This window comes from Cyclospora cayetanensis, unplaced genomic scaffold (genome assembly GCF_002999335.1).
Source record: "Cyclospora cayetanensis isolate NF1_C8 unplaced genomic scaffold, CcayRef3 CcayRef3_contig_2, whole genome shotgun sequence".
In the NCBI taxonomy this organism is placed as follows: domain Eukaryota; phylum Apicomplexa; class Conoidasida; order Eucoccidiorida; family Eimeriidae; genus Cyclospora; species Cyclospora cayetanensis.
In genome coordinates this window covers 388,021-413,963 of record NW_020312147.1, presented here as the reverse complement: position 1 = coordinate 413,963, position 25,943 = coordinate 388,021, and the positions used below count along the sequence as shown (strand labels likewise).

The window sequence follows — 25,943 nt, the reverse complement described above, 5'->3', positions numbered from 1 at the left end:
TAGACAACGCCCAGTAAAATCCGAAGCCCTTGTGCTTCGGGTTTCGCCTTAGTAGTTGGGGAGAACTTCTCCTTCAGGAGGCTGAAGCACCAAGGACACAATGCGCAAACGGATTCCATACGTTTTTATTGCGCTGCAAATGGTTTGGTTTTCTCTATCCCCTTTGCAAGTGTACACGCCCTCCATGCCTCTCCTTCCATCTCCGCCCTGTTCTACCGCTCAGCGGCTGCTAAGTTGTGAAGGAAACCCCCCTTGTTTCGTCGTTTACATCCTGGCGGTACTTTTGCGCTGTACTCACCACCTGTCTCCTCCGGAAAACAATGCTAATCACTCCCGCTCCCATGAACAGTAGCCCTGCAGCACAGAGCCTCAAAACCAGAAATCCTCGCTGCAGACAGAGCACCGACGCCTGCGAGATGAAATCCTTAAAAACATATGGCCTCCAGAAAAGGGTATGACCACAGGTTTCTGGTTACCTGTAAAGTAGCAGAGGTAAGTCAAGTGGCCCAGAGTCATGCACGAGAGCCCTGAGTGCACACAATGGTCGATGCTTCAGGCTTCCGCATTTCAGAGTACCAACTAAATGACTATCTGTTCACGCCAATGAGCTGCTCGCGGATAGCTTATAGCCTCTTCCAACCAGGGCTTGTGTCGGTTTAGATCTATACCGAGGTAGAAGTAAATGATGGCACGAGACGTGACATTGGAGAAGAAACCGAAGCGCGTCTCCATACACTGGTCCATGGAGCTTAGATGCAACACGCGGCCCGCCTCAGCGGTTATCAGCAACAAACATAAGAGGCTGCATACATAGAAAACAGAGACAACAGGGTTGGGATTTCAAGCAGAACACAGGCATACCAGACCGGACAAGGAAAAATGCGTACTTCTATGTCTACCGCTTCTGCCAGCACTATCCAATCTCAAAGAGTCCCTAAGGGCTTAAGATTTTGGCGATTTACAGCTGTCCGAGGTTTAAGAAGAGCAGAACGCTGCTGAGCCACTGCCGAATAACGACTCCAATGCATGCAACTGAAGTGGCGAAGCCCAATATAGCTGTAAGGAGGCAAGCAAGGGATGCTAGGCGTGGAACTGCACGCACAAATATGATGCAGAAAAGAAAGAACTCAGAGCTGCCTATCATCGTTTGAAGACGCTTACATGACTTTCAAGCGGAAAATTGGAGCCCCTTTTAGGACTAGAGCATAGTTCTCTATGCTTATAAATTTGTAGTGTAGTTCTATGGTTTAGGTCTCGCAGCTTACTGTCGTGTCTTGCGTTGTAGAGCGCATCGGCGACGCGTAGGCAGTCATCAGAGAGGGACTGAAAGGTGGGGATCTCCATCTTGCTTTATCCTCTGGAGCACTGTGTGTAAATTGGCAAAAGAGAACGAAGTTGGAAGCTGAGAGTGAAGGGTGTAACGTCCAGATTGAAGGATTTAACCTTCAAGGTATTGTGTTTCTATGGTCCCTCTCAATTGCCGGAGGCAGCGGAGGACACACTGCGAAGTCTCAGAGTTCCCAAGGATTTAGCGTAATGACTAATATTTATGAGGTGATCCTTAGCATTTGGGCACAGGGCTTAGGTTTTGCGATGTAGGGTTCCAGATGCTAAGCGATCTGACCGTGGGGCCTGCGGCTGACCGGTCGGTTGACCCTCAATCGACCAGACAACCAGATGATGATTTCGAGCGGCACCTCGATCGCTAAACTCTTTACTTTTACTTTTGGTAGTAAATCATCGAACAAAAATCTTACATCAGATAGGTCTTCCCATGCAGTCATGTGACTTGCTTGATTTCATCCCTGTAACTTACCGAGTGTCTGCGGGCCGAGTTATTTGACCATTAAACCATAGTCCCTAAATTCCCATCCAAAATCTCAACGTTTAAACATAAGCACAAAATTGTAGCTTCAGCGTGTTGTTTCATTGTGAAACGCACCGTAAGCTCTTTTATTCCTGTGCCAGGAATATTACCACTCCTGCGCTTGGAAGGTGCCTTTACTTCGGTGTCGACGAGCTAAAAATGGAAATTCGCATCGAAATTCATCATGATTTGGCCATAATAACGGCAACCAGCCCCATAAAACTTGTTAACCGGCAACAGCCGATGCAATGCATGAAGTGACAGCAAACTGTAAAAGCAGGCATGGGTGCACGAGGAATGACTATGACGACCACACATGGACGAGAATGTATATTACTTATGACTGCCCAGATCAAAACAAATAATCATACTTCTGTGTCCTAGAAATCGTTGCTATGGCTGTCACGCTCAATTTAAGACCTCCACAGAAAGACAACTCTAGACTCGACAAAAACCCTGTAAAATGTAAGTGAGTATTTCTTCAGAAAACTAGTGCATTCTCGTGCCTGCGCCTCTCAGATCTCACGGCATGATGACAGAGGGGCAGTTACGCTCTGCGTTGCTGGACCCTCCATTCACTCGCTTGTTGCACAAGTGAACAGGCATTCACCAACGCGTCTTACTGTACCCGGCTAACGCCAGGCTGCAATAAACAGGATAAGATATGCGACCAGGCACACCAATCAGACAAATACTTACCAATATTCAATTTAGTCCAACTAGGGTACTAACACGTGCCAAAGCTTACCTCAGTCCGTCACAACCATAGCAACCGAGCGCCAGACCCTTTGCTTCACGCTTTCGCTTTCAGTCGCAAGAATTATTAGAGGGAAACAGGAGGTGGGAAAGCGTGAATAGGCAAGGGTATGCAAAAATTTACTAGAGTGCATTTACGCTAGAGCGTCAGTTGGCATTATAGCCGCTAAAATAAGATCTTGACAAAGCAGTACAAAGACGCAAAGCTGATTCCTCTCAGGATTCGCCTCTAACTGGCCCAAAGTGAGTGACTCTTCCCCGACTGGCTTGCGTCTTGAGGGAGGTCAGCTTTGATAATGTATTCTACCCGCAGGAAGCGAAAACCATGAGTATTAGATAGTAAACATTGCTGCAGAGCTTGGAGTGGCGATGGAATGTAACCTGGTGTCTAACAGCCGGTGAAAGTAATGTTCTATGTATATATCTGGTGATGCTTTGTACATTGAAGAAGAAGATGCTACAAGTAGCACTTGGATACTGTCCAAGCAGCAACCAAGGCAAATTCTAAGGCTTAGAGGAGAGAACATGGTAGGTCGTTTCTTCTAATCGTGCCCGGGAGTGGTTATTGCCAGTTAGGCAATGTAAATGAAAAGGCTAAAGAATAATTGTATTAAAAGGACATTTCAGGCTTTCTCATTCTATGAGTTCTCTCACTTTTTGGCTTTTCTTCATGGCCCTCTGACAGCCCCGAGGTAAGATTCAGCTAGTCGTAGCTGCCACCATCAGCACCGTGCAATGCGCGTATTCTCTTCACCAGACGTATAAATGCGTGCCTGTCCCAGCAGCTTCATTACTTATCGCTTTTTGCGTCTGACATTAGAGTAGAGGGAAGGTCAAGCATTCGTTCAAATTCAACCCACTACCAGCTTCATTTTCGCTGCTCCAAGATCGATAAACGCAACCTAGAGACCCTCCTAAAATACAGAACCCTGTACTATGAACACGCCTGCAAGACCATTGCGACCAAAGCCTCTTTTAGCACCATGTGCCCTGATAGTATCGTATTATACTCATTCCACTAGGGCAAAATGTCGTAGCTAGAGTGTTGATACGGTGCAGCCTTCGGGGGGTATGCCTGAAGTGTACCCTGTGAGCAATTGTTTTGTGCACCCGTGTTGCAAATAACAGTGGGAGAGGATGCTGGGGCTGCTCCTGCACCAAGCTGCGCTCCTTCGTTGTGAGTTCAGGACTCACTGGGCCCAGAAAAAAGACATACATTGGGGTTATCAGCTCTGCTTTCAGATGCAGTTGCTGAAACTTTATCCAAGTAGCATTGATTTGGTTTTCGGGTCGCAGATACCTTTGAGAGGACTTAATAAGGGACATTTCACCGTCTTGTCTGCTGTCTCACGCACTGGGATACTGCCCCAGAATATGGCTACAGACCTTTTGAAATATGTACGCAAGTGCACTTAAGAATTTAAGGAGGCGATGAAAAAAATCAATGTAATGTAATAATAGCATTATCCTCTCCTATCTCGGCTTATCCTATACTGTTGTGATGTACGTTCACGGTAGCACAGAGCCTGCAAGGGAGGGAAGGCAAATTGAAATATGCTAGAAATACCCCGTCTAAGAGCAGATAAAGATTTAGAGAGCCTTTAAAAGCAGTTCTCTCCCACTTCGTCTTAATGCTGATAGCGGCTCTATCTTCTGCAGCCGCCCGGTGCTGTGTGGGGAGCCGAATGTGCTCCATGCTTTTTCGGTCATCTCTGTGCTATTTTTTCTGTCCTTTAAGATGAAATATGTATTCATGGTGCATGTTCTTGAGTTATTGCCCTGATGACTCTTCAAGGAGCACTACAGTCTGTTGTTCCGCCATTTGCCGTCCAGCTGCCAGCTAGGCACTCAAAACCAGACAGCGAGACAGGGGGAAGCTTTGTCTTCTTTCTTCTGATTTCAATGAATTAAGCTGTTTTAACAAGTAGGGGACCGCCAATAATCCGATGCTGAGACACTGAAACCTTCTTTTCCCGATTTCTGGAGAGTCCCTTGCAGAGGCAGCTGTGAGCGCCCAGAGTTTTGGTTCATCTCCTCTTTGCTTCTTTGTTTTATGCCTTTTGGGACTCTAATTCGGGCTTTTCATGATATTACTCTGTCATTTCCGTCTTGAAGGTACACAAAGAGTTTCCATAAGGCTCTTTCGTGCACAGAAGCCTGTCGGGGGGACCGAACAACGCAAATCCAGCTTCCCTCCCCTGCCGCTCTACCTAGACTTCTTGCAAGTCCAATGAGGGCTTTATGGATGTCACAGTAACTCCAACGTACATGGCACTACCTACTGGTTGTGGTGGAGTTGCACCTAGCGTGATATTTTTCAGGGAGTCAACAGAAGCCAAGGAATGAGATGTGGGGCCCTTCGCTTCTCCTTCAGGCCCAAGGCTAAGGGTCTCGCCAAGCGTACAGGCTTTACTTCTTCAGTCTTCTGCTTCTACCAGTACCAGAGACGCGTGTCTACACAAGTAAAAACCCACAAACAGCGGGGTGAGGAAACAGCACGAGGGGACAAAGAAGCAAGATATTCAAGAAGGCCCTGGCAATTGTACTACTAGCAATGAAAAATAGTCACACTGCACCTTCTCTTCCCCTTCTGCATCTGGAGGCTTCACGAGGACCTTCCACCGGGGCTCCAACATCTTCCGCATCTTCCCGCCGCAGCAAGCATCTTTTTTCGTCTTTGCTGCAGCACGGCAGCAGCAGTAACAGCGGTCCCAATACTATATCATCTAAACGAGTGTCTAGAGCTCTTCGTAGCAAAACAGAGAGCCTCTGTTTCTCTCGTCGCGGTTGGGGCGGAGGGCCTCCTTGGTCACAGTGTGGGATTGGTGAGGGTGCCTCCTTAAGTGCCCCCTCTCGAGCAGGCTACTCGGACGGAGGCCCCACAGCAGATGGACTATTGGCGTTGGGAGCGGCTCTGTGCTCTAGGCGACAGGGATGCCACTTGGCTATTCCCTGTTCTCCTGAGCCCCCCTTGTTGAAGGGAGCTGCACCGCAAGGGTCCCCAAGAGATACCCCAGCCTTCTTAGGTACGAGTCCGCAAAATAATCGACCTATTTCCTGGCTAAGGAAGGCCTTTCGTGCGGCTGTGCATCGGCGCAAAACCAGGGCCCCCTTCGAAGAAGGCCGTCAAGAAGCACCAGGGGTCTCTGAGGCCCCTGAGGACCTACTTCCACGAGAAAGGTCCGTCAAGGGCGTTTCCCGGCAGCGGAGTAGCAACAGCACTGCCACCCCACCTCAGAGTATTCCATTAGCCGGCGCAAGAGGGAATGAGACGCCTGTGTGTAATAAGACACCTGGGAGCGTTGACTACACAGGGGCCCACAAAGACACCCTTGTGGGAGAAGGAAAAGGCCCCGAACCCAGGCAATTTACGCCGGTGGCCCTGACTGCTTCCTCACGAGAAGGTATTCATACAAAAAAGGAGCCCTCAAAAATACGGAAGGAAGGACGCAACTTACAAGAGGACCCAGATGGGCTCCCAAGGCCAGCATCAAGGGGAGATTCAAAGGGGGAGACTTGTCCGAAGGGTCTCACAAGTGGTGCTGTGGAAGATGATTACAGCAGCGGGATGGTTAAAGGGCTACTAGAAGGCTCCCCACTAGGTGGCATGCACGCCTGTTGTCTGCTGGAGAAGCAGCAACAGCAGCAGAGGCCGTGCCAACCCTTCCTCCAGCCGGTAGACCCACTTGGGGGACCCTCAATTGAGGAACAGAAGGCATTTTTTGCTGCTTGTTCGTGGGCTCCCGAAGACTTTACTTTCATCAGAACTGTTGGTATGCCTGATGCCCTAAAACTGCCTTTCGAAGAAAAGCTAGCCTGTTTAGGGGCTAGGACATTAGGTGCTCTTTTAGAGCAGTGGCGCCTTTGGGACCTGCAGTGGCTCTCTTATGTTTCGCTGGTAGGGGAGGCCGGGCAGAGTCTACAGCTCTTTCCCTTAATTATCTCCCCTTGTTCCTAATATCCGAGACGCTAAGTTTTGCGCTTTCAGGAACCGGCACTCTGGGTCGAGTCTTCATAAGCCGTTTGAAGCCACGCCAAGTTTCTTCTTTAAGCTCCCTCCGGAGGGGGCTCCCAGGAGATGAAGCTGCTTGGGCTCCACCTGAGGGGTCCTTCAGCTGCTGCAGGTTTAGGAAAGCCCTGGAGGCACGGCCTTACGCCATTAAGAGATTGCGAAAATACCAGATCTTGCAGGTCAAGCAACAAACCCATGTTCTGAATGAAAGGAGAATACTCCGAGGAATGAACCACCCTCTCGTCGTTAACCTGTACGTATTCGATGGGCTCTTAACCGTTCATACCAAAGCCCGAACCTAAAACTCAAGGCACGAATCGTAGCACTGCTTATTATTAAGGCGTGAAGAGACAGATGGGGTGGCAGAGGCACAGCCACTTTCTGGGAACTGGATATGATTGTACAACGCAAAGGGGCAGAGTGCATGGTGTTTGCTTGTAGGTTCACTACGTTTCAGACGCGTACACACTTATTTTTGCTCATGGAATTCGTCGGAGGTGGCGAACTTTTCTCTCTTTTGAAGTAAAAGCTGTTCAACCACACACAGTAACTGCCTCGCTAAGCTGCACAAATATTTGTTTTCCTGCCACACTTTCAACCCTGTCCCGGCACTCGCCGAAACCGCAGCATCACCTGCTGCAAATACGAAAGTAGCAGCACCGCCGCTACGCACTGTTCCCTTCATCTCAGTATAGCCGTTCTTCTTTCCTCTTTACAGCGTTACCCAGAGTTTGTTGGAATTTCATATGCAGAAGATGTGATGCTTCTTTTGGCTTATCAATTGTTTAGCTGTGGGCCGTTACGTGGGTAGCTGCCATTTGCTTTCTCTCAACTCCCTACAATCCAGACCTTGCTGTCGTCCAACCTCATGACTATCCCTGATTGTCTCTGCATGTGCTCCTCTACTTTTTCCCGACTATCTGGGCTACTGCTTCATCCTGTAACATCTCATCCTCCTTGATTTCACTATCCCTCCCCAGGTGTCCACTGTGTGTCATGTGGCTTTCTTGAGGTTGACGCCTATCCTTTTTAATCGAACAACCGGCCTCACTGACATCAAACTCTAAAGGTGCCAACCCCCCTAACTATCTTGTATGTCTGGTTGAATGCAGTCGAAAAGGGTCCCTCCGTCTGGAGGCGGCTCGATTCTATGCGGCGGAGGTATTGGTTGCTTTACTATATGTTCACAGTAAGCTGTTTCTTTCCTTTTTCGTTTTCCCCTGAACTCTCCGTATCTCTGTTAGCTGATGTCTTTCGATGTCAGAAAGTTTCTTTCGGTAGCCTCACATGTTTCTCTGCTTCCTCTAAGTGCCCAACGGCTACAGGCCACACTGTGTAGCAAGGTTCTAACTTTTTGTGCCGACCCGTCTTCGCTTCTTTTCTCTAGCTCTGCTCCGCTGCATACTCCCCCGCATGCGTCTCCTACTTTGCCTTCCTTGATATCCTTCCCTCTCGCTGATTCTGTTGCCCCCCTCCTCCGTGACTGCCTTCGTTTGCCTTGTTTACGTCGCTGCCTGTCTTGCTACCTCTGTGTGCATATCTGCCTGTGCATCTTTCTCCATTATAAATAGGTTTAGGAGTCATCTACAGAGATTTAAAGCCAGAAAACATTTTAATAGGGAATGACGGCCATATCAAAATCGTAGACTTTGGATTCTCCAAGCAAATAGAAAAGCCGAGGCCATTCATCTTGGGGGCAGCTCAGGGAAGGTGCGAGGGCTCCCAGGGTCTCCCACAATGGAGGCACTTGACTTCATGGGGTACCCTCAGCTGTTGCCATCCAGCATGCGAGGCTGCAAGGCATAAGTATGGCGTCTTCTCAGCCCTGCAGAGGGGTTCCACCGACGCAGCGGAGACACTTGGAGGTGGAGGGCCTCCTTTGAATGGCATAGAAGCAGTTGAAACTCAGCACCGGCCATCCTTGCATGCGACAACACCCCTAAACTCCTTAGATATGTTTGCGACCTCCTCGTTTGGGGCAGACGGGCCCTTCGAAACTCCGAAGGCCACCGATAAGGAAGGCTGCGTGAGGGGAGAAGCTACAAGCTGCGAAGAAGGTACACTGGCAGTTCACGGCAGCTAATAATACTACTGCCCCTTGTGATGCTGCTTATGGTGCAAATGATATTGACACAAAACTTTTAGCCCATCCTCCTGGAAATGCTACTGCATCTTGTTTTGATATTGCAGTAGCAACGAGTCCTGCTGTTGCCTCAACACGTTGTGCTTGCTCCCTGCAGGCTTGCTGCCCTATTGGTCTCTAAAGAAGGCCCAGTCAATGGGCCTTCGTTCTTCCAGGCAATTGAACGGGGGACCTCTTGTGGACTCTACCACGAGGGCCACCACTCCTTTGGGCTGGTTAGACTCGGGCTCATTTGCATCTCTCAACACAGCAGAGGCTGCCACTGTAGAGAGTTACCTGGCATCGGTGACGCAACACACCCCAAACTCGGAGGGAACCTTCATTGGCGTCCTGGGGGCCTCCCAAAATAGCAGCTCTGAAGAGAGCCTCACACATGGAAACACTGGAGCGCATATGCATGGACCCACACCAAACGAGGCGGAGGGGTTTCAAAGGCTTGAAGGAACCCCAATGGATCCTTTGAAAGTGACCCCTATTTCTACTTCTGCACCAGAAGAAAGCCACTGGGAGAGAGACACTCAGGAATATCCATGTACTCCGGTTCGCTCAAAACTAGTCCACGCCGGGGACCCTCCAGCATGGGGGTTAGGGGCTCCCCCACTGCAGCAGCCTATTGTGGGACCGCCGCTTCCTCGTTGTCTCTCACTAGGAGATTATGGAGTGATAGATGGAGCCCAGTCCCAACACCACGCGCTGCAGCAGCAGCTGCAGCGAGAGCACAAACGGCTTTACAACGCAGCAAACAGTTGGCGCGGAAGTCCTTTGAAAGGAACTCCTGGAACTGAATTGGGGCCGCTGCCCTCCAGTTTTCATCAGAATGACCGCTTCTCTGAAGGACTTGCAAAGAGTTCTCCAGATCCTTCGGAGTCTTTTGGACCACTGTGGCTTTCTGGCGGTAATACCGTCAGCCGGGGGCCTTTCCGTGGGGCTTCGGATAAGGAGAGTTGCTTTGGCGAGGGGGCCCTTCAAAGAGAGAGCTGGGTGTCAATCCTGCTGGAGGAACCAACCAAGGATAATGAAGAACAGGATGAAGGACATTCTTCAGGTACAAAGGTTTACAACGCAGGGGGATTAGGAACCTATGCCGACACACAGGGATCTAAGGGAACTGTAGAGTAGAAGCAACTTCTTGAGCATTCCGCAACTTAGAGGCTCTCGTTGTCGAGAACAGTCGCACATTTGAGCACATAGGCATGAAGAGAAGCCCGAACAGAACGGATCTAATGCTGTTTAGAAGAAAGCGACAGACACCAAGAAAGGGGAGAGGGATATAAGAGCCTGTGAAAATGAGGGGCTACGTAGTGGGTACAAGTGTATGCATGTAGGCCGGGAAGCATGAGACAGGCCAGCGTAGCGAAATTTGATGTACATTAATTGAGAGAAACCAAAGGCACTAACCAGGAAAGTGAAGCGGGAGCTGAGACGTAAAGGGAGCTTAGGTACCTTATCCAGGCGAGGTGCAAGCCATGGAAAGACTGAATCACAGATAAAGAAAGAGAAGTAGATGGGTGAGGGGGAACAGTAAGGGAGCACGTCTTCGAGTGTTGCGTGGTGCTGCAGGCTCTAAAGAGAAAACTGTTGACCAGTTGGAGCAGCTCAAAGGTATCTCTTCATCGAACCCTAGTCCCTGTCAACCCTGCGCTTAATGATGGTGAAGCCATACGAGGAGAAACACTTGTGGCAGCAGCGGCTTGAAAATAGGGGGAACAATAGGAGTGTTAACCGGGAACACAGGAGATAGCGCTGTCGCGATTTACGAAAATATTGCACGGGCTCAAGCAGACGAAAGAGCCCAAGTTGCAGCAAAAGTAGTACCTCTCCTTAAGAGCACCCGCAGCACTAAGAGCAACCTAGGCACCGGTTGCCATTGTTCTACTTGCTGCCCGTGTGTCCTTAAGCTTAGTTATTGCAGCTGGTGCTCCTGCAACCACTATGTAGCCGCCACCATCTGCATCTCAAATGTCTGACCATTGTTACTGCACTTGATTCACCCCATGAATCCCCTGAGAGCTTATTTTTATTTGAAACTACCCCACGCTTGAAATGCACGGATACTTCTACTTGCTTGTTGAGGTCTTTCTCTTTTTGTTTATCTTCCCTTGTATAGAGCTGGTGCTCTCTGTCGCTCTGTGCCTCTCTGCGTACCAGCATGGCTGTAGTTCTGCCCCTCCATGTATCAACACGGCGCTGATAATTTTGGTGCCTCTTTCCGCTGCCTCCGCTGTCCATGCCTCCTCAGCAGATCATTCGGAACCTCCTAAATCTTCCTCACCAGCTCCAGCTGGTTTAGCGGCAGCAACTGCAGTCGCAGTTGCACATGTCGTAGCAGGATCCAAGCTAGCAGGGACAGCAGGTCAAGAGGCCATAGTGGGAAGAACACATTTCGATAAACTTCCAACAGGTGACCCGGCTCCTACTGGAGTGCCTTTGCAGCCTTCATTTCCTTTGGAGGCCACATACGGTGGGGAGATTGGAAACGTTCCCTGGCCAGAAGAGGAGAGAGAGCTCAATAGGAGCTGTACCCTCTGTGGCACGAGCGAGTACATGCCGCCGGAGACACTGCTAAGGAGAGGACAACATTTCTGCAGCGATGCCTGGGCTTTTGGGATTCTTCTTTACGAGCTTGTCTTCTGGTGAGGTGGCATACTACTGTGGTTGCTGCTGTAGGCTGCGTGCTTGATTGCCATGGCAAGGCGCAGCTGGGAACCCTTCTGGAGCAGCAATGCAGGGAGAGATACTTGCTGGAAGCTGCGGCACAAATCCGCCTTGATCGGTGGCTGGAATAGCTACAGAGATGTTAGCTTAGAGGAGTAGAAAAAATAAAGATTGACACAGCGGCTCTGTGTACAAAGTATACTTATGTATGTGGGTGCGTGTGCATTGCATCTCGTTGTTTGCGAGCGCCTCCACAGGAAAACACCTTTTTACAGTGAAGACCCTGCGGCGATGTATGATGACATCCTCAATAAACCTCTTACAGTACCACAAGGTGTTCCGCCTTCACTGGAGGTACGTGCATGCTGAGCGGCAGGAAAGAGCCGTTGTAGTCAGGGGCACTTAAGTGGGGGTGAGTTAGAGGGGAAAAACTACAACAAAAGCAAGAGACAGGTGAAGTAAGTGGGTATGAAAATCAACTATTCTCTATTTTCCTCGTAGCCCCTTTTGCAGGGGCGGGCTTTTGAGAAATTACATGTCAGGTCGCAAAGCAGAGAATCAGTTTTTCACGTCTGGTCTCTCCATAGATGTGCGTTACCTTCTGGGCAGCAATTGCTGCTTCGCTTGCTGGAAAAGAACAGCCGCATCCGTCTCTCTCTTCCTGCGGCAGCGCGTTCCGCTTTTTTCTCTTGCTTCTTTTCCTTCCCGCCCGGCTGCCTCTACGGCCATACGGTGTCCCCTCCATTTATACCTAAAATAAAGGGGCCCTTCGACTGTGAGGCGTTCGACGCATATCCGGAAAGCTCTGAGGATGCAGTGTTGACCCCTGGTGAGAGAAATTGCATTTTGTGCAGATGTGCCCCTCTCTCAGTCACTGGATTCCGTTACTGTCTGCTGCGTTATGTTCTGCACACGCCCTTTGCCCCCCTCGACCCCGAAGGCCTCCCTGGTTGCCAGTGTCTCCCTGTCGTGATATCCATCCCTCGACGCTGCTTTGCTGCGTGCCGCTTACTGTTTTATTCTCTCATCAAAGGGCTGTTCCTGTCTCTAGTACCCGCGAGCGCTTCTGTTAATCATCCCCTTCCCTCCGTATGCCGTCTGTAATGCACCATTCGATTGAATCTCCTTCCTTCTGTTCCCTCAGAGCAGCAGAGCCTGTGCGATAGTTGGCTCCACGACTTCTGATTAAACCACATCAACTGAAACACCAAGCAGCTGACAACGACAAAAACACCAGTGGCCAAAAACACGTGCACGTTCAGGAGCAACTCAAAAGAAGGGGACCCGTCGAAGAAGTCAATTCAACTAAGCAAGAAAGTATGGGCTTCCAGGCTATTTACCAAAGCACAGTCGGTGCAAGAGTTCAAACACAGCCAAACACGCACACAGGCCCCCAGGCGGAGCAGCCAAAGACATGCACCACCGAGCAAACAAGCACAATTGCAAGCACGCTAGAAAGAATTCGGCAAGTTCAAACAAAGCACAATCCATGTCCAACGTGTCCGCACCACTCGGTGGTGTTTTGAAATACACGCTTCCTTGGATGCAGCATAAAGAAGGCTCCTATACCTTCTGCAGTGGACCCTTTTGAGGTCTCCAAGGGGCCTCTCCCCGTAAGGGGCTCTTCAAAGGAGGGCACCCGGGTTCCTTGGGCCCCACCGGGCAGTTCTCGTTTCTTTGCTGATGCACAGACAGCCTGAATAACGGGGGCCCTCGACAGCTATCCAGGGGCCCGTGCCTTTCTGGGGAAACCCAAATAAGCTTCTGGGGGCCTCCTTTGGCAGTGTCCTCATACCCAGTAGATCCCCAGGTGAGTGTATTTTTAATCTTCAAGTTCAGGTGTACAGGCACCTTACGGTGTACCTACAGTCTACTGTTTTTTCTCATCTTACTCTCTCGTGCAGCACCAGTGGCGGCAACAGGTGTTGTTGCCCCTCTGCGAATGTGGTTGTTGCTGCGGCAACCGTTGCTAAGGCGTACACCCAAATTGCGGGTCGCTCTCTTTGGGAGCAGCAGCGACCTACAGCAACGTTCTACAAAGGGAATAGAACTCTCTAAATTTCCTGTTCGTCTTAGTCACTGGATGATTGGCAATATAATGGTGTATGCACCGCACACGATCTCTTTCGTGTTCATTTGCTTTGGCTCTGATTCCTTCCCTAAGCGCTTTCCCTTTCACGCGTTGGTTTAACGTAATTGTCAATCTCTCTACTGAAAAGTCTGTCTACGTGCCAATCTTATTCTGTGACCCCCTTCAGCATCTTACCGCCTACGTGTGTGTGTGCTACTTTCTTCACCTTTCTTGCTTGCTGATTCTAACCCCAACAAAGCCATCCAGTCTGTTGAGACCTAGTAACACAGCCCGAACGAAAAAGAGGCTGCACGAACGCGCAAAGGCCCCGGTTAGCCTGCTAGTGCCCAATGGTCTGGGTGACACGTAAGAGCCGATCAAACGCCGCAAGGACTTTTTTTTGCTCTCTAAAAAGTGCTTTCTCCCCCTGCAAATGTGGCTATTCTGCTAGGGACTGCTAACTTTGTATGCGCTGTAAAACACTGAGCCAATGGGCTTCTAGGGAGTCCCCAAAGCGGCGGATTCCCCCTGACAGGAGACGCCTGGGGGAAATTCAGCCCACCTATTGGGCCTCCGTGGTCTTGCAGCTGGAGTGACCCGCGTAATACTAAGGCTGTTAGCGGACAAGGCACTCTCCAAACCAACAAAGCCTCTCCTGGGGCCTTCTTCCTCCCATGGGCCCCAAGCGTTAAGTTGTGCCCTCGAAGCGGCAACAAAAGACCTGTTGCAATTGGATGGGAAGGCAGCAGAAGCGGGAAGTACAGAGGTGCCTAAGTTGCTGGTGGCTCTTCGAAGGATCCGCTTGCTGCACCCTTGGTTAATGATCCCTTCAGGCCTTTGGCGCTCGTACGGGGACCCTAGGGAAAAATATGAAGGTGCGGAGCACGAACCCAACAGGCTCTCCTTAGGTGCTGAGGAGTTTGTCATTTCAGCGCTTTCCTCGAGCTTACTGGAGAAGCAGCGAGGTCCCCCGCCATTGCAACGAGCAGACGTCCCCGGTGCCTTACCAGTAGAAGAAGCCCTTAGAGGGGATTCTGAAGCCTGGGAAACTCCCAATCCGCCTGTTGATCCCGTGCTGCTTGCTGTGGGAATTCCGCATTTTGAGCGCCCTTGGAGGAGGCTTTCCCCCGGATGAGTGCCATTCAAGTGGGTTTCCGCTGCTCTAATATGGGTGCCCCAGCGCTTCCGGTGACCCTTAGGGCGTGTTTTTTTCTCTGCCTGCATGCTTCGATGCTGCCGGCGCTGCATTGAAGACCTTGGCATGGAGCAGGCAATGTCCAGCTGGCCTGTTACCACGTGCGACATTTGAAGGTCGTTCATATTATTTGGAGAAGAGGACGGGTGGTGGGCTTCGACCGAGGTCCTGTGGAGCGGAATTGCGACAAGTTTAGGATCAATGTGTCCAATTTCACAGCATTTCTTAGGGCAACTGCTGAAGGCCGCTTGAACGGATTCGTCTGAAGTGTTGTATAAAGTACTTTTACAAATCCATGGATCTTCTTTTTGCCGCAGACGTAGCCGCAGCCTAGCTGCTGAGGCTTTGCTATACCCACGGAATCCCAGAGCCCCCTTCCGCACAAATTGAGTGGGTCCCTTTGGCGCTCCAAGGCCTGTTGAGGTTTTAAGGCCGTCACTGGAAAAGGTGTCCCTGTTGTTGCCATTGCGAGCGCTGCCTGTTACTGCTGATGATGCGCTTTCTTCATAGGGTGAGGTACATGGCCGTTGTTCCGCTGCTCTGGTTCTGTGCGGTGCTACTTCTTCTCCCTTTGAGAATATTTGTAAAGGCTCGCCGTGAGTGTTTAAAAATTCATCAGTGTCCAGCCTAACCATTCCATTTGTAAGCCTGGGAGGAAGCTTTTGTCGAGGCCATCCAGAGAGGATATCATGGGGTATATCTTCCGCAGGAGATGCCTTTGCAGCAAAAACCTTAAGGGATCTTCTAACCGCGCTCATCGCTTTTCTCGCTGCTTCTCCTGCTGTTGGCAGTGGTCGCAACCCTTTAGTGGCTGCTTCCCCTTCACAGAGGTCTCCCTCAACAAATGATCCACATTCAGAGGAAGGTCCGATAAAGCTTCTCACTGAATTTTCGTAAGAGTGGTAGGGGACCCCTACCAGTAATGCATCCCGTGAAGACTCCCACACCTCACATCTACGTAATGCAGCTGAGACGTGTCTCCTACTAGAAGGCCCCCGATGTCTGATCCCCCCTAGGCCTCTGCAGCCGTTGCCGGGGGAAGCAGCTTTGCAAGAGCCCCTATTTCGTACTAGCGCACAGCGCGGGCACGCAGGGAGCAAACCCCGCGATGGGCACCCTTTCTCTCCAGCAGGGGCTGCTCGCCCTGGCTGTAACAGTTCGGGGGCACCCTTTGCTAGCTGAAGAGACCAGTCATAAAGTGCCAGGCCCACGGTCAGCCCTGTAAGCAAGAGAGAACCAGCTTCAAAGTGCATCAGTGGTGAGGCTCCTTCTACGAGGCGCCCTGCTGGAGCGGCGTCGGGAGGAGCTTCTCGGCTAGTCCCCGCTGGGGGGCACCCAGGGAGCTGTTCCTTTGGGGTGCGCGTAGTTCCACTGTCGGCCTGTGAATAGCGAGGCTTCTGCAAACATCGATGGTTACCTTCTTCTATGTGCTGAGGAGCGCAACGAGTTTCGGGGCTGCCTGCAAGCAGTCAGTGCCAGAAGCACAGACCACAGCCGTTTAACTAGCGAGAGCACACCATGAGAAACGATAAAAAACAGCGGGAAGCTGGCTTACTATCACTAGCAGCATAAACAAGAGACTCAGTGTGATTATGGTTCTACCGACGTTGTAGGGTTAAAGAGTGAAAGGAGCTCGCTTCCTTAGGGGCCCTAGGATCTCCGTCTCCCTTGTATTCCTTATCAGAAGACACGCCTTCATTTCCTCTGGGCCCCTTCAGACAACGTGGATACATTTGCAGAACCACACCTTCTTACTTTTCAATCTGCACTCTAGACGGCGAATGTCTGAGGGTATTGATTTGGGTATGTTGTTCTACTGGGCGTGTCTGGGGTTTATGCCTGCCCAAGTTGAATTTTTTCGTGATGTGGCTTGACCCTTCATGTCAAGGGGTCTATGGACTGGAGAGTGCACCGAGCTTGTTTGAGGGCCTTCGTTTCTGCTTTCGTTGGTCTCTTATGATCGGGAGAGCACCGTTTTCCCCCTGTGCTTACACGGCTGAGGGCAGCTGCCCATTGCTTGGGGCTTGCTTGTGCGTGGCCAAAAACAGAGGCTTCGAGAGTGTAGGAGCAGGCAATTCCCAATTCTCTGAATCCTACAACGCGGCCCGTTCCCTCCTTGCATTTTTGTATCTTTGTGATGCATGCTAAACCGCACGCCGCACACCACCACATAGAATGCCACAGAGTTTATTGCAATCTGCAATGCCGAAACACGCTAGCGGCCCGCTAAGTGCTTTCTTGCCCACGCTCCGATCAATACTGGTGGACACGGTCGGCACAGCACCACTGTGTATCGACCCTTTGCACATTTATGACACCCTAATGCTCTTTCTTTGAAGCTACAAAGTTCCTCAGACTGACCCGTCATGTCGAACCATGGACATCGCTCCTCTAGAGCTTTAAGTAGAGTGCTGCTGGTAGGCGGAAGGACCTCAGGCGGTCCCAGGGCGCTCAAACCGCTGGGAGGTCCCTTCTGTTGAGGTGAAGAGGACAGTCCTAGGAGTCCATCCCCCGCAGAGAACCCCTCTGGATTCAATTGCTGATCCGCGCTGTTTGCATAGCTGCAAATCGTATACGAGGAGTATGTGGAGGCTAGCTAGTTGAAGCATACATTGCTACGCTTCTTAGAAGCCCTCTAGAGACGGAGTGCGGCTGCCTCATGAGTAGCTGTCCCGTGAGGGTCACTATCCCCGTCGTTTGTGGTGGACACTTGCATGATGACTTTACTCTTACATAAATACGTCTTTTTTGCTGGAATGTGCGTGAAGATCGAGGAAGAGAAGTGGTGGGGTTGCTGTTCTCCTTAATTCCGCAAGAATTTGCTTTAAAAAAAAAATAGAGGGATGCAGCACCGGACAGGGGGCCTCCCACACCCTATTCAGATCCGTTCCGTGCAGTCCGCAGCGGCTCATACCCCCAATAACTCCATCTGGATTGAGCATGGGAACCACGACGATGGAAAAGAGGCGCCGGATGAGAGAGGCCTCAGGAGACTCAGACAACAAAAAACACAGCAAACCTAGCAGCAAATAGCTGGCATTACTCTCGCTGGGGTGGACGCGGCATGATATGCACAAAAGCGGCTTTGAAGAGCGCATGCACTCAACGCACATAAATGAATGATTTTCTGCCGAGAAGGGCCACAAAGAGGAAGGACTTCCTGGCAGAGGCTGCTGCACGGGCGAAGCCTTGACTGAGGCATGAACGGAGCTGCGGCACGCAGAGGCGCTGCTGTTGCTGCAGAGATGGTGATTCAAACTACTGTTGCTGCAGAGATGGTGATTCAAACTACTGTTGCTGCATTTGCTAGCGCTGATGCCTGATGCAGCTACACTGGCGCTCCTTGGCGGTTGGGGACCCCCCATATGGCGTTGATGCCCTTCTGACGCCGATATTGCCTCTGCTGTTGTCGGTGCCGATACTGCCGTCGCTGCTCGGTGTCTGCAGCCTGAAGTTGAACTGGCGATATTTTGGGGTGACCCCTTGTTCCTTTCAGATTTAGAGAGCTTAGTGGCACCTTCCTCTGCACTAGCTGGGTCAAAACGAAACGCTGAAGCGTCAAACACGAAAGGGTGCACCTTCGGTGATTTGTGCTGTTGAAGAAGCGGGCTTTCCGGGGGATCCCCAATGAGGAACACGGGGCATGGAATATTTCCCGGAGTCTTACAAAGGGTTCCAACTGAGCAGTACTAAGAAGACCATATCCAAACACGCAGAGGCGGGAAATAAGAAATAGTGAGGAAGCCAGAAATGCGCAAGCAGGGGACCAGGGAACAAAGCACCAAAAAATGGACGATTGAGGATGCGGAAACAAAAACAACTGAAAGCGACGTCGGCACTGATTTTATCGCAACCAGGCTCTGAATTTCTCCCCTTCGCTTTAGTTGAAGGTCCCAAGTGTACCGCAAGGCACCTTCGTCGCCCAACGCTACCGTCCGGGCAATATTTTAATCGAATTTCCGTACGTCGTCTTGTAGGTTTGTGACAGGTTTCTGTCTATTACTGTAGGGAATCTCTTTTTCTGTGGCCTCATTCTTAGTTCACGAATTGGTATTATATTTGCATGAGCTAACTTTCGCTGGTGCCTCATGTTTACTCACTCGCTTGGCATGCGGCATTGTTTGCATAGCGGCAGTCAAATCGAGGAGATCTGAGTAAGTGTAGGGAAGGGCGCTTGCGAAGAAGATGCGGTCGCCTGTCTCCTCCGTGAACGTAAAATCAAACTCAAGAGAAAAATAGCTTCGACGCAAGTCTGTCACTGGCGAATTTACGTCGTAGGACCAGTGCAGCACTCCAGGTCGTGCTGCCGCTGCAGAAGGCGGAGGGGAAGCAGGAGCAGCGGCCTCTGCCGCGTGCCCTGGCGTTGCTAATCCAGAACACGGGTCTGCTGTTGATACTGCGTCTGCAGTAGAGATTCTCTTAGGAACAGACACAAAGGGAGCTGCAGAAGGTGGTGAGCATCCCTCGAAGATATAATTGACTGCGGCTGCGGCTCTGTTTTTGTAAAATCGAACTGGACAGTCAATTCTTCTCCAGCCCTCCCTTCTCTCCCGAAATGCCTTAGGAGAAAAGACAAGTGGAGCCCCATGCCCCTGACAGTAAAATGGATTCTCCTTGACGAGATTCAAAATTTTGAATCTGAGAAAATAAGCAATAAGGGGCTTACAAAAACCCGCTATAGGCGTTTAGGGTTATAAGAGTCCATCGAACTGACATCAGCGATATGGCAAGCTTAGCAGATGTTCCTTTCGATCTTTGATAACAATTCAATTCTGCTTGGTTTGTGACACTTTGTGCCTTTTTTTGGAAGATAACAGCTACGATGTATTCAAAGCTGTAAAAGGTTTCCATCGGAATAAGACAGGTCACTTTGCGAAGAGCCTGTCTGCCTATATTGACTGCAGTTTAGGATGTATAGCTTTCTAGCCCGAAATTTGGAATTGATCATGCACCCTACGTGACAGTGAGGGGTCTGGCTCCTTGCTTGGGCTCGGCTGTTCTCTCAGCAGAAAAAAAAAACCAAAAGGTTTTGTTGTTTTTCTTTGTGTCTGGGCGTAGGAGCAGGAGATAAATATTGGGCTCGTAGATGCCCTTTACTGCAGCCAATAGATTCCCTACAGCCAGCACATAGACTCAGAGAGTGCTTCGATAAGTTGCTCTGTGGCGTGCACATCTAGCTTTCCAGCGAAAGAGAACTACAAAGCAGAATAGTGGGTGGCGAAAAAACTAGGCCCAACTGCGAGACATGCAAGAGACCAAGACCAAAGGGCAGCTACCAAGGCAGATAGAAGTGGAATCGCGTAAAAGTCCGAGTTATTCTTGCGGGAAAATTGAAATAGCCAGCAAAAGTTTACGGATGCACAGAGAGGGCAACAGAAAAAGGCACGGACAGGGCTGTTACCACTTAGGAGGTTGTCTCACGGATGGAGAGTCATAGACACAAAGCAGCAACTCGCTTTCCTCACATGAAACAATGGAGCAAAAAACGAAGTAGTAAACAGACACACAAATCATATGCACAGGAAATCCACAGTAGAGAAATTCAGCCTAAGCAAGAATACAGGGAAAGAGTTAGAGACAAATAGGCATGGAGCACAGGGAGGGCATAAAGACAACCCGACACAGAGAGATAGACAGGGAGGGGCTCACACACACAAAATCACTCACACCCTATTTCCTTACCAGATTCAAATCGGGACTCAAATATGAGAGAGTCTAGTGGCACCACTAGCTGCACGCACACGCATGAGCCCCATGCATGCTGCTGTAATTGGTGTGCTATCGGCAATGTGCAACTGGAGAGGGCTGTACGTCTGCAGCGGCGGCAATAAGGGTCACAGCTCAGTCGCTGCTGGAAAATTTGTGTTTCCTTATCTTTGTTGAGCGTATTTGCCGTTCTCTCCCTTCCCTGTGCAGTTTACTGAGAGCGTTTATCTCCTGCAGTTAGGCGCCTTGCCTTTGTATCTGCAGGCTTCCACGCCGTCTCCACAAGCTGTTCAGCGCACGGTGGTGCAGGAAGAGGCAACTGCTGCAGCAGCTGCAGCAGCGATGAGTCTACCTCCGGGGTAGCGTGCAACAAGCTGTTCAGGGGACGCTCCCTAGTCTCGTTTTGCACCCCTTCACCTTCCTCTGCACAATACCCGTGCTTTCGGCTGTGCGATTCTCGCATTGAGCCTCGCATCTCTCCTCTCTGTGCCTTAGCGCCTGTTTTCTTAGCTGCTATACCCTTTTCTGTTTCTTGCTTCCCAACTGGTTCCATCTCTCTGCTCCGGTCAGACTCCCCGCATTGCCCTTCTAGCTGCCTCTGTACATGCTGCAGATGTTCACGCCAATTCTGCTGCACTGGCTTGCCCTCTACACTAGGGTCACTTTCCTCCCCAAGGGCTCTTGCCAGACACTGGGAAAGTGGAACTCTACAGTCCCTGTAGGGGCAGCAGCAGCAGCAACGATTCAAGCCTCTACGCCTCACTATCTCCTGTTGAGAGGAGCAACAAAAACAAACGCCTCCTTCATGTGGCTTCCCTTTCCTAGGTGCTTCTCTGCGCTGCGCTATGTCCCTCCGTGCTTCTAAGACGTTCTGTCCCCCCGTTTCTCTTTTTCCTATATCCTCTGATCTTTCTGCGTGTGCATGACTACTGCCTGGTCGCTCAGTAGCAGCTTCGCGTTTAAGAAATCCTCTGGGAGACTCTTGGGTGGCAGAGCACCGTCGGGTGTCTTTACAGTAGGGATCTGAAGCGCTGGAGGAATTTGGGGTTGCCCAGGGGCATCTGAGGCAACAGCAGCAACCCTCCCGCCGTTTCCTCACAGGCACACTGGGTACCCTTGCGGGATCAGCAGTTTCATTCTTTCTGCTGGTCTGGGGCACGCTGCTGCTGTCTGTCCACTGGTCTCTACTCATGCTGCTCGCATAGCATGGCACAGAAAAATCAGGAGCATATCTTTAGCAGCAACCCTTGAGAGCTAGCATCTGCAGAAGTTCGAATTAGTTCTTTTCTACCTACCCTGTGGCTCTCTCAGCTCCACAGCCCTCATAGTAAACCAAAATTCCTCCGAGGGCATATCGATATCCAGCACTCTCCCCCAAAATACCAGGGATTTGGGATTCCTCTTCGCTTGGCCTCCTCTCGCCACACTCCTCGTTCTTGTTCTCCGGTTGTCTAACGGACGGAGCAGACTGCCCACTCCTCCAAGCGCAGCAGTAATGAGATTCCTCTTTTTTCTCATTTTTGTTTACACCACCTCTATCATTGTCAGTAGGTTGGGGCAGAGAGTCGTGAGACGTCTCGTTGAGCCTGCATAGATAATCCTGTAATCTCCTCCTTTGGGAGTCGTCATGAAGGCCATCTAAGGACCCGCCATGCTGCCCAACCGTCTTTGATGCGGCAGGTGGGGAGCATGATATCAGGGGCGATTGGTTTGGAAGAGTCCTTGCGCTGTGCGGGCATTCTATTGTCCCTACAAACGCGGGCATGGGCAGCAACTGAAAATCAGGCGGTTATCCAGAGGGAGGAATCCACGACACTAACAATGGATTTTACCAGCCTGGCAAAGCCATTGAGTTTTAACGCTTTCCAAGGCCTCTGGCAAAGACTGGCACGGGGCATGGGGAAAAGAGAGGGCCCACTGTAGCTGGCGCAGGCGCCTCCCATGAGGGTAAAAAGCTGTTTCTTCAGCTAAGAGCAAAAGCAGAATCCTAGCCATGAAAGAGAGTATGTATTTTCAAAATTAACAGCTACAAAAAGGTAATGCGCTTGAAAAGTCACCGATACACTAGACGGTGCCGGGGACGGGGTAGATGCAGCAACAAGAGAAGCTGATAAAGAACATCTCCCCTCCCCTTTGGCTCGTTTACATGAAAATATTTAGGGCAGTGGAAGGTAAGAGGGCTGAAAACTAGTGCCACTTTCCTTTCCCCCAATCCCCCATGGGGTCACTTGGGTCTCAAGGTAATTGTAAGGGACCAACGGATAGGTCTTTCACGTTTGCTACTGGTAATGAATAACTGAAGGCATTCTAACAATTAAAATGAATATTCTTTCTCCAGAATTTTGCCATTATATCTGCTTCTGGCTTCGTTTTCCCACGCGGTCACCGTTGCTACCATGATGCTCTCCTGTGGCCATTCACTCTAGCCTCCACTTCCTCGAAAGTTTATTGTAAACCAGAGGACAAAAACTGGAGGCCGTCATTAAATAAGGTTTGATATGGAAGTAATAAGAAACGACAAGGCGATGTGACACCGTAAGAGAAGGTTTTGCTGGCTCTACCGTTTGTAACGAAACAGAGTTAAATAGTAAGCGTATACTAGACATCGAACGAGAATCTCATGGGAGAAGGTGGCTTCTTAAGAGACATACAAGTTTAAAGTATATAGAGGCACGAATCTGGATGATGTAATAACAATTTGAAGATACCGCAAGTCGATTGAGGCGCCCTAATATCTCATTAAGCACTTGTTGCCGAACGTCCTTACAGGGGCTGCAAACAGAAATACGATCATACTTCATCAAGTATACTTACTTCATTTGTTTGCAAAAGTTAAGCTGCACTCTTCCACTTGTGCGCCGTGCCCAATAAGCAAGAGCGTAGCGCGACGCTCCGACGTATCTTAGCAATTCTACCAGCCTCTCCTGCGCGTACTCAATACAAACGTGCGGGGCACAAATACTCACCAAACATGCATTCGCCACCACCGAAGGACGCTGTAAATAAACAATCTACCAACCCAAACCAGCCACGGTAAACCCTGCTGAGTACAAACTGGCTTATCAGCAGGGATTTTGCGTCCATTTCGCCTGCTATACCCCCGTTTTCTCTCACACGGTAAACATATAAAAGCAGGCGTAGGATTTCGGCCATCAGCCCAGTTGAAAGAGCATGTGGCTACGGACCACGTGAGCGTGGATTCAATGTCTCTTTGATCTTGTCTTTTACATGAATCCCGAGCACTAGGTCCTTTGATTTCATCTATCTCTCCCTGGTCCACTAGACCTGGCAACCCACTGAGCCACCTGTTTCACGATAGCGCTACCTAAATGCCAGCCCCAAATGTGTCATGACACACAGATATTCTGCTCGCTGCTTTCGTAATGTGAGACTACTCAGGGTAGTGTAGCCTTACCTTTATAATTGTCAACCTGCTGGGTCGGTGATATGCTGCCACATAGACTGAAGCCTCCAGTTTTTAGGTGTGGGTGTAGTGCACCAGCACTGTAATCACAAGTCTAGATACTTTCTTCACAGTCGCTAGTGCTCTCTAAGCCCTGATACTTAAAGAATTGAGGCCTCTAGAAGTTTATATTCTATCAAGCAGCCCCCAAACAACGTAAAAGCAGACGCATGATCGTCTATAACATGTGCAAACCACAATTACCAAGGGAAAGGAAGCTATTTCATGTTTCGTCACAATTTCATGCTATTCCCCCACAATGAGGCTTAACAAGGAAGGTAAGCTTGACTATGGTCGGGCTTGAACAGTGAGCAAATAGCAAAAACATAGTTTGAGCTCGGTGGCTTGCGCAAAACATTGTGTACAGGGATAAGCTCGGCTACAGAGCAGTTTTTGAATAATGATTCTAAGCAACACTTGCTGTCTTCTTTATCACCAAATTGTTTGTCTAACCACCGTGTGTGTGGGTGGTGCTGGGGTCTGAGCTTCGAGCGTCAGAGGGCGGCCTAATTAGCAAACTTGCGGAAACCGAGATTCAATCAACGGCGCCTTTATGAAAAATGCACATTGTTACATACATGGAACGCATTGCGTCTTGAAACCGACTTTGTGTGGGTCTTTCTGGGGCTTAAGTAGAGTGGTCATGGAGCTTGAGATCTCAACAGGCGTGCCCACAGTTCGCAGCGCGACTCCGTAGCAACAAGGAGGCTCGGCGGGGCACCAGGTCTCGTCTATAGGATTCTTTTCACGGAATGTCTATCTTCAAGCATACATTCCTGCTGATCCAGGTACTATGATAGAAAAGGAGCTACTTGCGCGAGGAGTATGAGGTTCCAGTACACCCCTGGCAAAAGCCTCAGCTCTCGCCGTCCAGGCTCCGGTAAAGCTCTAATCTACTACATTAGTAGTCTAGAAAGCAGCACACGACTGGCCGATTGACTTTTGCGTTTATATGACTTAGGAATTGCAGACTTATGTTTCCTCGATACAAGAAAACGCAATCCTGTGTGTGTATGCTCTAGTTGCTATGCATAGCTAGCTGCGACTGGTCATGGGTGCAACTATAAGCATCCTAGCCGTCCCTCTGACCTCCTCTCGAAAACGCCAGCAAGCTCGATGAATGGTGAAGCTTTCTTGATAAAGGTTCACTGCCGTCTTATTGATGTTGATGTTGGCCAGGGGCTGAGGGTTTTTATCGGCACATGTTTTGAGTGGGCATTAGAGTTGGCAGCACTGCACGATTCGAATGCAACCGTTCCTTATCAGCCACTGCCTGTAAAATGCAGTATTGGCTTAGATTCTCATGCAACAATTGTCTGGTTTCCCTCATTGCGGTAAGTCAGCAACTTTTTTTCTTTGGTAGCAGGCTGGGAAAACCCTCCGAGAAGGAAGTATACAGTGGCAAAACGCCTGTCCTTGTGACAACAGCCGGTCCTCATGCACTGGCTTCAAAATGTGTAGAGGCCTGGCGTTTGCCTAGAAAATGATCGTGGATGTGCCTACGTGGTTGTGCCAACTAGGAAAGATTGACGGGCATAAGGATGGGCTCGCACCTGAAAATTCCATCAGCGGTCAGAAATGTGCCTTGCGTACTACCCCGAAATATAGAGAACCTCGTGCTTATTAAACCTGGCTTCTTGAGGGGAAAATAATCTCGATGGTGGCTGTATTGAAGTAGACAAAATCGTTTGCATGCAAGAAATATTACAGCTCAAGCTTTTTATAGAAGCCCTGATTCATCGGATTATGCGGGTATCAGCTTAGCAGCAAGCTTTGAAGGAGTCTTATCCATCAATACACTGATATTTTCAGAACTTCTTTGTTTGAGAAAGCCACAACTTAGACGAGTGAGAACTACGGGTAAATTTAAGAAAGCTAGAACAGCTTAGCCTATCAATAAATCGACATATCACGTCCTATGAATTTTTCAATCGCGAAAGCCACGACTGAGACAAGCAGCTGGCTTCCCACTGCGATTCTACACGAAATGGTGCGTCAGGTGGTCTCAGAGTGAGCAGCAACTAGGGGCTGTAACAACTTCCTGGCGGGGCTTCAATATACGATGGAACACTTGG

General features: G+C 50.0%; 4 protein-coding genes across 4 annotated transcripts; 1 reads left to right on the top strand and 3 right to left on the bottom strand.

The window, feature by feature from the left end:
* Positions 1–48: 48 nt before the first annotated feature.
* LOC34618836 lies at positions 49–1,344 on the bottom strand. Its single transcript, XM_026337657.1, has 5 exons — positions 1,266–1,344; positions 862–913; positions 589–802; positions 299–409; positions 49–81 (listed from the first exon to the last, which is right to left on the bottom strand). The coding sequence occupies exons 1-5, from the start codon at positions 1,342–1,344 to the stop codon at positions 49–51; spliced, it is 489 nt and encodes a 162-aa protein (XP_026193442.1).
* Positions 1,345–4,864: 3,520 nt separating this feature from the next.
* Positions 4,865–11,415, top strand: LOC113147366. The gene is made up of 9 exons (XM_026337656.1): positions 4,865–4,930; positions 5,310–6,396; positions 6,612–6,674; positions 8,207–8,661; positions 8,705–8,834; positions 8,876–9,893; positions 10,283–10,380; positions 10,495–10,611; positions 10,886–11,415. Exons 1-9 carry the CDS (start codon positions 4,865–4,867, stop codon positions 11,413–11,415), a joined length of 3,564 nt encoding a protein of 1,187 aa, XP_026193441.1.
* Positions 11,416–14,002: 2,587 nt separating this feature from the next.
* LOC113147382 lies at positions 14,003–17,641 on the bottom strand. The gene is made up of 4 exons (XM_026337750.1): positions 17,433–17,641; positions 17,205–17,260; positions 16,694–16,852; positions 14,003–16,158 (listed from the first exon to the last, which is right to left on the bottom strand). Exons 1-4 carry the CDS (start codon positions 17,639–17,641, stop codon positions 14,003–14,005), a joined length of 2,580 nt encoding a protein of 859 aa, XP_026193535.1.
* A 386-nt stretch (positions 17,642–18,027) lies between these two features.
* Positions 18,028–22,170, bottom strand: LOC34618834. The gene is made up of 8 exons (XM_026337749.1): positions 21,701–22,170; positions 20,628–21,436; positions 20,382–20,477; positions 19,657–19,813; positions 19,078–19,337; positions 18,800–19,008; positions 18,278–18,388; positions 18,028–18,132 (listed from the first exon to the last, which is right to left on the bottom strand). Exons 1-8 carry the CDS (start codon positions 22,168–22,170, stop codon positions 18,028–18,030), a joined length of 2,217 nt encoding a protein of 738 aa, XP_026193534.1.
* Between the last annotated feature and the right edge of the window lie 3,773 nt (positions 22,171–25,943).